Source organism: Nansenia antarctica, assembly GCF_963989245.1.
Source record: "Nansenia antarctica genome assembly, chromosome: 7".
In the NCBI taxonomy this organism is placed as follows: domain Eukaryota; kingdom Metazoa; phylum Chordata; class Actinopteri; order Argentiniformes; family Microstomatidae; genus Nansenia; species Nansenia antarctica.
The window spans coordinates 65781607-65794628 of NC_137677.1; the positions used below are offsets into that span (position 1 = coordinate 65781607).

Sequence of the window (13022 nt, forward strand, 5' to 3'; positions counted from 1 at the left end):
ATATATATATATACACTCACTCACACACACACATAAATATGAATGAATAGACTTATGGTAGAATGTTAAAACTTTTACAAGTCCCTGTCTCGCAAGAACAATGATGTTGACTAAAAGCACATTATTTTGTACATTGCAAACAACCTTATTTAATGTCCGTCAAATATTTATGAAAAAAGCTTGATACGTGAAGTTGTAAAACTTTAACGCAAGAAGAGATACAGGCTTACTTCCTGTGATGGAAAAGTCAAATGTATGGAGAGAAGTCGAAGTATTTATCACCTGAAGACCACACAACAACACCACCACACGTTGACGACAACCCAACATTACGTGTAAAAAGAAAAAGATGTGTAACCTTACAAACCTTAAAGGAGGCATCGTTCATTCGTTGCTTCTATGTTGAAACTCCAGTTCTGAAGAGTTGTAAGAGACGAGCCTCTTCCTTCCCTGGCTGAAGGAAGGCCACTAGTTTCCTGTGTTTTGTTTTCTTCCGATTACCGATTAGGTCTGGGGGTGAGGGGAGTTGTGTACCTTGAATCTGTAGCTAATAAAGCACACTAACCTTCTGCAGTACTTGTCTAATGGGCTTTTGGTTCCTCACTCTTCCATCTCGGCCCACCTCAGTGGAGGCAGAAACCGGAGGATGGGCTCACTGTCGTGTGTCACACGCTTGATTCTATTCCTCATTCCTACAATACATATTACAACGAGCCCATACTTTGATTTCTACCTCCACCAGGCCACCTGAAAATGTATCATCACACTTGTATATCTCAGTTATCTCCAACAGTTTGACTTACGCCTAAAAAGGCTGTTTGGCTAGGAAATTGTACTCTAACTCAAACACACAGGTTTCACAGATCAGACAGTTTGTTCAAAGAGACCATTTCATTCAGTAAGACTTTAGACAAAAGGTATTTTCCCTGCGACGCCTTTATGCTTCATGACAGAAACGTACAAAACATAATGAAGTAGCGATGAGACACACAGCGACCGAAACAAACCCTACGAAAAGACAAAACCGACACCACACACACATCTGTATCATAGTCTGAACATGACAGCCTCAAACAGGCACAATACTGGCATTACAACAGAAGTGAGTTGTCCACATATTGTACAAAATTACAACAAACCATTGCAAGTGAACCACGAAAAATTAGCCACCCTCATACATATCCAAAGAACAACTGAGTCTTTCACTCATTTATTTATTTAAAAGGAACACACACACAAGTAAAAAAAAAAAAAGGGAAGTAAAAGTGCCAAATCTCTCCTGGCGCTTATTGTTTAAAACGTCACTTATTACTTCCTCCTCCTCACACAGGGAAACAACGAGAATGTGCGTCCCTTTCACTCTGTTGCCATGAACGGGCAATTCTTGGAAAAAAATATTATCAAGTCTTTCAACAGTCGGGGAGGTTGGGGGGGGGGGTACATCGGTACATCTGAAAAGGAGTGTGGCTGTGAATCACGGTGGTGTGCTTTCCTTTTGACACCTGGTCTGCAGCTGGACCATCATGGACCTCATCATGCCTCCCAGCTGCTCGTGGAGCTGAACCAACAGGTCCGGAGAACACCGGCAGAGCTCCTGTGGTGTCAAGCGGGCCTGCAGGGCCTCCACCTCAGAGCGCAGGTCCACCTCAGGCCTCTGGTCCTCCACCACCACGGGCCTCTCCTGGTCTGGCTTCATGTCCAGGGCCATGGCCACGGGCTCATCCAACAACGCGGTGGCTGCAGACAGGACAAACCACATGTGTTACATACTGAGGGGTTGGTTGTACACCAGGGATATTTAATGCTGAAACAGCTGTAGGTTTTAGGGTTTCACAAAACATGTTTTCAATGGATTCTAACCCCATGCCTAGAGGCATATGAGTGCACTGTAGGCCATGGTGCTACACCTCAAGTGGTTTAAAGAAACAGTTCCATTTCCATTGACTCCCAATAGTGTATAGTATAGTATAATATATTATTATCATTCTAAGGAAAAAAATTATTAAGTGAAAAAAACGAAAAACAGAACTATGTTCTTTTTAAACAAAAAAAAGTTTACTTTTTTATTTTTTATTATCATTTTTATCATTCTATGATCATCTATCATTCTATAGTATAATATGATCTATTATTATCATTCTAAGGAAAAAGAAATAAAGTAAAAAAAAAAAAAAAAAACATAGTATACTATGTCCTTTTTTTCAAAAAAATGTCTTCACTTAATATGATGTATTATTATCATTCTAAGGAAACATTTTTAATATAATTTTTTATATCAAGTTCAATTAGCCAAAAAAGCATCCATCACCACAAACCCTCTCTGCTGGAACAGGACTTACCTAGGGCCTCTCCTGAGGTGTGTGTGTGTGTGTGTGTGTGTGTGTGTGTGTGTGTGTGTGTGTGTGTGTGTGTGTGTGTGTGTGTGTGTGTGTGTGTGTGTGTGTGTGTGTGTGTGTGTGTGTGTGTTACTGATGTGTGAACAGGACTCACCGAGGGCCTCTCCTGAGGACTTCTCCTCCTCCTCCATGTTGTGGGGAGCGTTCGGGTCCTCCAGTTCAGAGGTCATCCTCTCCATCTCATCAAAACTCTTCAACTCATCGCCGCGACCTTTTCGCTGCAGCAACCGAAAGGCAAAATGTCAATCATACTGTAGATCTAAAAGGTACAATAGCAAACACCTGAATTGGTGTTTATCAATCTGTGACGTTAGAATTATAAGGTTCTAGGATCTCCATTTTTGTCAAAATTGAGTTTTTACATAATCTGATCCATTAGGTGTTTATTAATGCCTGTGTGGTGTTATTTTTAAAATGTTGACATTTTTGAGTTAGTAATTAATAAAATACAAAGGTTCCATCTCACAAAACATAATGGAATGTAAAAACTTTGACCCTCATATCTCTGAACTGCCCTAAACGGAGATAGAACCTTATCATTCTAAACGGAGATAGAACCTTATCATTCTAAACGGAGATAGAACCTTATCATTCTAAACGGAGATAGAACCTTATCATTCTAAACGGAGATAGAACCTTATCATTCTAAACGGAGATAGAACCTTATCATTCTAAACGGAGATAGAACCTTATCATTCTAAGCTCACGAATTGTGCATGAGAAGGTAGAACACTTGAGCTAACAGAGGTTAACAGAGAAGACCTCTGCAGTTAGTTGATATGAGAGGATGTAGACAGACAGAATGAGCCGTACCTGCTGTTCATGGTAAGTTTTAAGTGCCTTCTTCACATTGGCGATCTTTGGGGAGCGGATGGGAAGAGCCTTGATATCGGTGGGTGTGAGGGCGCTGAGGTCACCCACAGTTTTAATATTTCGTGCTCGCACAAGTTGTCCAAAGCCACGGGGCCTGCAGATAATTAAGAAAAAGAAGTGTGAGAAGTGTTTAACACACAAAGAAAGTGGATGGATATCTGCTACATGAAAGTGGGACCAATGCTTTGTTTGTTTATTTATTGGAAGGATCCCCATTAGCTATACCCATAGGCATGAGCTACTTTTAGTCCACATTTAAAACATACATAACAAATAACATTTAACATATAAAACATACTTAAATCACAAATATCAAACATTAAATTATATCATACATGATACAATTTTACATTTGGCATAATATAAAACACATATATCTAGTTGAAGTCCACATTTAAAACATATTACAAATAACATTTAGCATATAAAACATACTATAAATTACAATATCAAACATCACACAATTTTGCATAATATTAAACACTTCACAACAAAATCTCTAGTTACATAAAAATAGAACAAATTACAACCATGTAAGGGACTACACATTTCCATCTACGGTGCGTCACCATCTAGTGTCACAAGTTTGCTGTACCCAGGTGTTTTTTGAACATACATTTACTGGTCACGTATATAATTTCTGTTGGTAGTGGGTTCCATGAATGCTCACCACATGTTGGAGTAGATCTGAGGAAGCACGGCTTCCACCGGGGCGGAGCAGCTGACCAGGGCCGGGAAAACACAGTCCTTGGGGATGGGCCGGCGCTCCTGGCTCATCTCTGAGATCTTAAACCGAGACGATCAAGTTAGGCAGGCGTGTTAAATCTCCCATTAGGGTTTTAGAACATTATTGTCAATTAGCCTAAATATGAAACACAGATGTTTCATAACAATGCTATGCTCATATTCAACATAGGCCAATATGGGGCGGCTGTGGCGTAGGAGGTAGAGCCGCCGTCTAATGATCGCAAGGTTGGCAGATCGGCGGTTCGAGCCCCGGCTGGCCACAAGTCGAAGTGTCCTTGGGCAAGACACTGAACCCCAAATTGCTCCCAGTGAACGGGCCAGACCTTGCATGGTAGCACACCGCCATTGGTGTGTGAATGTGTGTGTGAATGAGAGGCCGTTGTAAAGCGCTTTGGATAAAGGCGTTATATAAGTGCAGTCCATTTATTTACCATTTACGTTACATCCTGACCCTGCATTGTCAACAAGAACACTGGTAGTGTTAACGGTTTCTGGGTTGACATACCAGGCACTTCTTGGAGCTCTTGGACCCCGGGTTCCGCAGGTTGCGTGGACTGAGGATCAGTAAGCCCTTGGTTGGTGTTGTGATGTACTGCAACACAGAGAGCAGAGGACGTCACATCTGAGGGTCATCAGACAGGGTGGCAGAGGGCGTTACATCTCAGGGTCATCAGACAGGGTGGTACAGGGTATATACAGGAATCTGGAGGTTAATTTCAATACCTTTCAAATACTTTTTAAAGACATTGTCAATATTTTTCCAGACCTCACCGCCACTTCGAGCTGTAACCGTTTACATCAGTGACACCTTTAACTTAACAGTTTTAGTTTAATGTTAATGTTAATTCTTATTTTATTTTTTATTTTATTTATAATGCGCCCCCAGTTTGCAATAGACTACCAGCGTTTCTCAACCTTTTTTCAGTCAGGCACCCTTCAAAAGTCGATAAAATCTCAAGGCACCCCAGTCTAAAATATAGCTATTCAAAAACGACACTGCATCACCCAGACAGCCCCATACACACACACACACACACACACACACACACACACACACACACACACACACACACTCAGCGGCTATTGATACAAATAAAAGTTGTATTATTATTATTATTATTGAGAGAGAGAGGAGGGAGTGAATAAGGCAAGTGTGCATCAAAGGCATCAGGCACGTAACCGTGCTGTATAAACATGACACAGTGTCCGAACAAACGCGGGAATTTATGGAACACATTCATTTTCACATTTGATTGGAAACACCTATCCAGTCCATTCAACGTAAACACCGGGGATGCAGAGTCATTAAGCCAGAAAATGCGTCTCTCTCTCCCGCTGCGCGCATGACCTTGTCTGGATGTATTAAATTCATTGCATGAAAACGAAACCGTGCGTTATTTCCCGAACTTTCCAACCCTGCTTAGCTTCCGAAGTCGGACGAGAGAATAATGTCACCGATCATCCATATAGAACAACCACCTCCACACGCTGCTGGCGAGCGAGACTGCCCTGCCCGATCGGACCCTTTTTCGGGAGCGGGGAACATAGGACCCTTTTACATGTCATTGATTTGCCTTCCAATTGTCCAGTCAGACAGCGGGACCTTTGCTATTTCTTTTGCAGCTTGTGGGCCTAGCATGTTATTAACTATTACTGTGCATGCTGGCAATATTATGGACTCGGCTATAGTGTGTGGCTTCTTCGCCTTAGCAACAATTTCGGCTACGAGGTAGCTAGCCTCCAACGCTTTATCAGAAACTTTGGCGCACTTCATCATTACCTGTTCTGGACAGCTATGGTGACTTTTCATCCTAACAAAATATTCAGCATCCTTGCTAGCTTGTGATGGATGATCTGTTGTCAGTTTGTCATGTTCCATGATTCTGCTTGTTCGCTTGTTCATTGCTCTCGAAAATGTCTTAAATGAAAAAACAATGCAGGCTAATTGCAGACACACTGACCTTACGCTGAACCGGGTATTGACATTGTGACATGGGAAAGGGGCGCGAGACAGATTTTGATGATGTATTGCATTTATTTATTTATATACATATTTATTATTATATAATATATTATTTATAGATGTATTCATTCATATGAACGTCAGAATATATAATTATTTGACGGCACCCCTGAAGACGCCAGGCGGCGCCCCAGTCCCCGGTTGAGAAACGCTGGACTAGACCACTATCATACAACACAATTTCCGGTTCATCTTTGTTTTTTAATAAAAACCAATAAATTTACGAACTTTTACTAAACGTTTTTAGGACTCAAACTCTTTGGACAGAGTCTAATTCAGAAAAATACCTACAAAATTCAAGACCTCATAAAATCGTGATAACTTTTTAATACTTATTAAGGGTCTGGATTTTCCCAAAATTGATTAATCAACTTTTAATACTTTTCAAGACACCGCGGATACCCTGTAAGAGTAAATTTGCCTCAAAATAGTGCAGACAAAAAGGTCAGTATTTTACCATTACCATTTCCAGTACCATTTCCAGCCACATTTTAAAAATCTGTGATCATTCATCACTGGATGGTCTCGAGGTGCCAGAACCTCCAGATCACATTGTTCTCGAGCCTCTTCTGGAAGTCTAATTTTAAGATTTGCTGTTCAGGCTTAGATTGAACTAGACGGAGTGATGGGAGAAGGCGCTCGCAATATCACTGGACATTACATTCCAAGAACCCTCCAACTACATGCCTGTAGAATGGTTGCTTGTGATGTACGTCATCCTTTCCGTTGGGCTATTTTGCTAAATTGTTGCCTATGCTAGCTTGCAACATTAAAGAAAATCGAAGAAAAAACGTAATTCTATTGGGGCTTTTTGGAGCTCCACACAAGCAAGTTGATTTGATTGGTTTGACGTGTGGGAAGGAGTCACTCATTTCAAACGGTCTGGTCTCAACAAGGTTACTGGATGGTATACCTTTGACTGTGGGATACTGCTGGTTATTTTGGACCTGGGAGAGCTGGTACGTATGACTGGGCTGCGCCGGTCAATGTCATCAGCCAGCTCCTGATGTTGAATTGGGTCAGCAAATGATACTCGCCGAGACTGGGAAAAAAAAAATCAAAAAATCTGTGAATTACTTTCCAAACGTGCTCATGCCATCAGTAGACACTGGCACCTCTGGCAGATGACGGAATTGATGATTCACTTGCTTAGTCAAATGTAGCGATTGTAAGTGTAAATGTAGACAATTTAACCCTATATTCCTGCACCTCGTTCAACATGTTAAAGCATTATTGATAAAGTACACCCTTGTGACGTTAGAACTATACGGTTCTATCACCATTTTTGTCAAAATTGAGTTTTCTTTACATAATCTGATCCATTAGAATGAATGAATGGTCTTTATTGTCATTAATACAGTACAGGTACCATACAACGAAATTTAGGAGGGGGGGCTCCCCTGGTGCTTGGAAAAAAAGACTAAAAACAAGAAGGGAAAAGAGCTGGTTTACATAAATAAAGGCTATGTACACTATCTACTATACTACTATACTATACAATAAAACACTGTGCTGTACTCTATGCTATGCTATAAATATCCTAACTTTTCCTATATCTGAACCTTATGTACACATGGGTTGTCATATTGCACATAGTATTATTGCACATTCATTTAAAGTGTGGCAGTTTGCAGGTTTGAAATGTTCACATTTGTATTTCAATATTGCACTTAAGTTTACAATCTAGTAGCTGCCATCAAATTGTCTAGATTGTCCAGGGCCTAGAACCTAGGTCTTTGCTGTGTTCAGGGCCTGAATGGCCCTAGGGTAGAAGCTGAGCTTCAGTCTATTTGTCTGTGCGAACATGGTCCTGAACTGCCTGCCTGAGCGCAGCCGAACAAAGTGTTCGTTCCCAGGGTGGGATGGGTCCCATAGGAGTTTATTAATGCCATTAGGAGTTTATTAATGCCTGTGTGGTGTTATTTTTTAAATGTTTACATTTTTGAGTTAGTAATTAAATATAAATAAATGTATCATAAAATACAAAGGTTCCATCTCACAGAACATAATGGAATGTAAAAACTTTGACGCTCAATATCTCTGAACTGCCCTAAACGGAGATAGAACCTTATCATTCTAAACGGAGATAGAACCTTATCATTCTAAGATAGAACCTTATCATTCTAAACGGAGATGGAACCTTATCATTCTAAGATAGAACCTTATAATTCTAAGCTCACGCCCTAACACCTTACCTTGATAAGAGGGGAAGGTGTCTCCTCCTCTTCCAGCGGTCTCTTCTGGCCCTTCTTGAGGATACTGGTGGAGGGGGAGGCTGACGGGGACCAGACCCCCCTGGGCTTCCCACTGTTGGGGCTCTGGCCAACCTCCAGCCCAAGCACAGCATCTAAGCTCTTCAGCTTGGGTGGCGAATCTTGATACACGTCTTCAGAGGTTGTCGGTAGAGGCACTGGGGCTTCACACGGGTCAGTTAGAGGGGCAACAGAATCAATAGCACCTAGAGGCAGATCATTATTGTCTATCTGTGTGTCTTCACCTTCTTCTTCTTCTTCTCCTTTACTCTCCAGTCCCGATGCTTCCGCCGTCTTTGAGCTCTCCTGGAGAGGCGTGGTGTCGTGGAGAGGGGGGGTGATGTCTCGATCTACGGGATCGGCCTCAGCCTTCTCTTCTTCTCTTGTCGTCCCGGTGGAGGTATTGTCACACTCTGGTTGTCTTTCTCTGATCGATGTGTACTGTTCCTCTTGTTGGCCCTCCTCGTCTAAGGCATTGGCACAATCTGGACGGGTTTGGCCAAGAGACATGTCACACATCTCCTCTTCCTCCACCTCCTGTTGGTTCTCTTCCAGAACATTGGTATCTAGAACACTGGTAGGTTTTGGCTGAGCGTTTTCCTTGTCCTCGTCCTCGTCATCCTGCGCCTTTGTCAACTCCTCACTCGACTCACCCACAGGCTCAGGCACGTCTAGAACCTTCTCCTCTGAGGACTCTAGAACCTTCTCCTCTGAGGACTCTAGAACCTTCTCCTCTGAAGACTCTGGAACCTTCTCCTCTGAAGACTCTGGAACCTTCTCCTCTGAAGACTCTGGAACCTTCTCCTCTGAAGACTGTAGAACCTTCTCCTCTGAAGACTCTAGAACCTTCTCCTCTGAGGACTCTAGAACCTTCTCCTCTGAAGACTCTGGAACCTTCTCCTCTGAAGACTCTGGAACCTTCTCCTCTGAAGACTGTAGAACCTTCTCCTCTGAGGACTGTAGAACCTTCTCCTCTGAGGACTCTAGAACCTTCTCCTCTGAGGACTCTAGAACCTTCTCCTCTGAAGACTCTGGAACCTTCTCCTCTGAAGACTGTAGAACCTTCTCCTCTGAAGACTGTAGAACCTTCTCCTCTGAAGACTCTGGAACCTTCTCCTCTGAAGACTGTAGAACCTTCTCCTCTGAGGACTCTAGAACCTTCTCCTCTGAGGACTCTAGAACCTTCTCCTCTGAGGACTCTAGAACCTTCTCCGCTGAAGACTCTGGAACCTTCTCCTCTGAAGACTCTGAGACCTGGAGACTCAGGCTCAGTTTCTCCACTGTTGTTTCACTGGGTAAAGCGTCTGAGGGCAGAGCAGTGGCAGGGCATAATGTGTCTGGCTCCAGGAACACACAGTCGAATGAAATGTCATTTATCTCAGTGACAGAAGGCACAGGAGAGTTGGCCGGTTCAGAGTCAGCAGTGAGCAGCGGTGAGTTTTGAGGTTGTGGTGTTCTGTCATCCTTCAGGTCACACTCCTCAGAGGAAGCAGTGTCTAGGTTTAACTTACCTATGGAAGGCTTTTTCTTCTTCCGAGTGGACAAGCGTACATGCTTACTGTTCACCTGCAGATCAGGTTCCACTGCGGAGTCCAATGGTGGAGAGGGCTTTGTTTTTTCACTTTCAGCCTTCTCTGGAATACAAGAGTCTACAGCCTCAACCATATCAGCCTGCATTTCCATCTCTGTTTCAGTCTTACTTTGATCCATGATGGTCTCTGTGACCAAAGGAGGACTTAAAACTAGTGGTTCCTCAGTTTTCAGGGGGGAGTAGTCACCCTTTGGCGTCTTGATTTCTACGGCGTCTACAGCTCTAACCACCACATCACCCTGGACATCCATCTCTGTTTCAGTGTCACTTTGCTCTACGATGGCCAAAGGAGGAGATCTTACAACTAGTGGCTCCTCAGTTTTGAGGAATTCCTCATCACCCCCCTTTGGTGTCTTGATTTCTAAGGTGTCACTAGGTGTGTTTTGTGGGTCGACCTTTTGAGAGGATTCAGAACTATCCGTTGGTATTTCTTGGTCCGCCAGTGGCTCTCCTGATCCCAAAGTGAGCGGGCTTGAAAGAGACTCTGAAGATTTCGACTTCCTGTCTGTTCTTTTCGGCTTCTGAGCAGCATCCTCTCGTGTCTCTGACACGTCTGACTCGGAGTCGACGTTGGCCAGTAAACCCTGGGACACTCTGCTTCTCGTATACCTAACCCTTCCTTGAGAGGATGCCTCTGCAACCCACACCCGTGGGCTCTCAGACTCAGACGTTGTTGTAGAGGTGGGGGTAGGACTGCTGCTGGACTGCACCTCTACTACCTTGCTTCTCGTACTGGGTGGGGGTAGGACTGCTGCTGGACTGGGGGTAGGACTGCTGCTGGACTGCACCTCTACTACCTTGCTTCTCTTACTGCGCTGCTTGCCCTTCAACTTGCTCTTAGTTGGACTGGCGGCCGAGGACACTACCTGAGAATCAGTCTGAACCACTTTCTCTTCCTCTGCGGAATCATTGACCATATTTTGTACCATACTTTTGTCCTCAGGTTCAGTCACTTTGCTCCTCCTACTACTAGCTCGACCCTGTGATTGGCTATCCTGTTGAGTGGTGGCTGGAGGGGTCGTATCCCTTTGGGATTCAATTTGACTAAGCCGGTCCTCTGTACGACCCTTCCTCTTACGCTTGTCTGTAAGGACGAGCTCTTCTGAATCCCTGACCAGTTTGCTCCTCCTGCTGCTGCTTGATCTACCGTGTGATTGGCCACCAACCTGAGCAGCGGGAGATGGCGTGGTCATCTGAGAATCGATTTGGCTTTTCTCAGCATCTTCACCCACCTTTTTAACCTGATCTATGAGATCAAACTCCTCTGAGAGGCTGACAGTGACAGGTTTGCTTGCCTTACCCTGTGACTGACTTTCTTGGAGTTTCGACAGACTCCAGCCATAGCTCTGCTCGTCTTTCTCCTTCTGAGCCCTCCTCCCTCGTTTGGGTTTGTCATCCTCCTTCGCTTCCACTGCCAGTTGTTTTCTCCTGAGACCACGTCTGCCCTGTGAAAGACTGTCAGTGTCAGAGGCACGTCTGCCCTGTGAAAGACTGTCAGTGTCAGAGGCCGGAGTGTCCATCTGAGAGTCACTTTGATTGAGCTCATCCTCTGCAACGCCTCTCCTCTTCCGTTTGCCTTTGACAAGCTCGCTGACTAATTTACTCCTCCGGGTTGACACACCCTGCGATTGGCTGTTGGTACCAGTAGCAGGCGAGGGTGTGGTGGCCATATGTGAATTTGTTTGGCTCAACTCACTCTCGCCCTTACTAGCTCTCTTTCTGAGCCTGTCTTTATTCCCCTCCTCAACCTCAACAGCCAACTTGCTCCTCCTGCCGGATCCACCCTTCGTTTGGCTATCAGTCTGGTTGACGGGGGTAGTCTTTGGTGAATGTGTTTGACTCATCTCCTCTCCAGGTTGACCCTTTCTCGGTTTGTCTTTATCCTCTTGATCCTCCAAAGTCTGCCCTGCACGCAGAGGCTTACTCCTGCGGCGCGCAGACCGTCGGCGTTCATCACCTTGGCTGAGTCTGCCCTGGGAGAGCTGGGAATCTTCTGGAGGGCTTTCCGATTCTTCTTCCTTTGTTTCTATGTTCTCTTCCATCACAGGTGTTTCTTTCTCCACTTCGGCCTGGGTGTCCGGGATGACATCATCCTCTTCCTCCTCTGTGCCGCCTTCACTTGGTCTTACCTCAGCAGGCTTCACCTCGGATTCATCTTTATCTTCCGAAGGGTCTTCCGCTTTCTCCTGTTGGGGGGACTCCTGGTCAGGAAGAATTTTTTCAGCCTCCAGTGAGACAGCGCCAGCCTCCATCGACAAAGCCTGAGGAGAGGAAGGCTCCTGGCTGTTGGAAGCTCTGGTGTGGGGGCCTGTAAACGCGGCAGGACTAGCCGGCTTCCCTTCCGGATACTTCTCCAGAGTGATGAAGGACTGTCGACGGCTGTTGTGCTTCTGGGGCGTCCCTGAGACCATGTCAGAGGAGCTGGAGACATTTGGGCTGGTGCCCTCTCTGGGCTCTGTGACAGACTCCTCCATTGACACATCGTCCGTGATAGAAACATCTGCCGACTCAGGGATGATCTCCTGAGCAGGCTCCTCTTCTTCCTGCGCTGGCTCTTCCTCTTTGTGTGCGGTCTCTTCTGCCATGTTGTCTGTAGCAGCAGTTGGACTGATGTACTCCTGGGTGTTCTTGGTTAGAATGTTCTCCACTTCCATGTCCTCCTCCTCCTCCTCTTGTACCTGCAAGAAAGGATATTTGCATTTTTTTTTGCAGAGAAGGAATAAGCTTATGGCTTTGAAGGCTTCCACATGTTTGTACAATATCACTTTAATTGTTTGTTGGGGGCAAATAAGGACACAATTCAGTCCTTGGTGGATATGGTAATAATGAATAGCCTTTGATGTTTGTATATGTGGTTTGGCATTACCTTTGCCTTAACCTCGTCCTCTGCAACATTTTCAGCTTTCTCATCTGACAATTTATCCCTGAAAATAAATAAAAAATGCAGGTTGATCTCCCAAGAAGCAAATGCAAAAGAAATGCAGCCTTAACCGATTAGTATTTTCTGAGCCAAATGGCATAAAGCCAAATACTCACAGGGATTCTTCCTGGCTCTGGGTGTATTGGCTGAAGACTGTGGTATCCAGAGAAGCATCCAGGTTGTTGTACATGGCAGGGATGTCAACCCTTTAAAACAAAAC

At 44.4% G+C, this 13022-nt stretch overlaps 1 protein-coding gene across 1 annotated transcript in view; it reads right to left on the reverse strand.

The window, feature by feature from the left end:
- Positions 1-1436: 1436 nt before the first annotated feature.
- The window catches only part of rif1 (replication timing regulatory factor 1), a gene marked incomplete at its 5' end in the record, with an annotated part of 29579 nt that continues 17993 nt past the window's right edge, over positions 1437-13022 (reverse strand). Inside the window, 9 exons of the mRNA XM_080537056.1 lie at positions 1437-1737; positions 2491-2614; positions 3210-3363; positions 3940-4055; positions 4522-4608; positions 6953-7081; positions 8235-12560; positions 12749-12806; positions 12919-13008. Of these exons, the coding sequence (XP_080393182.1) occupies positions 1475-1737; positions 2491-2614; positions 3210-3363; positions 3940-4055; positions 4522-4608; positions 6953-7081; positions 8235-12560; positions 12749-12806; positions 12919-13008 (5347 nt within the window). The 3' untranslated portion in view covers positions 1437-1474. The remainder of the gene's footprint in view (positions 1738-2490; positions 2615-3209; positions 3364-3939; positions 4056-4521; positions 4609-6952; positions 7082-8234; positions 12561-12748; positions 12807-12918; positions 13009-13022) is intronic.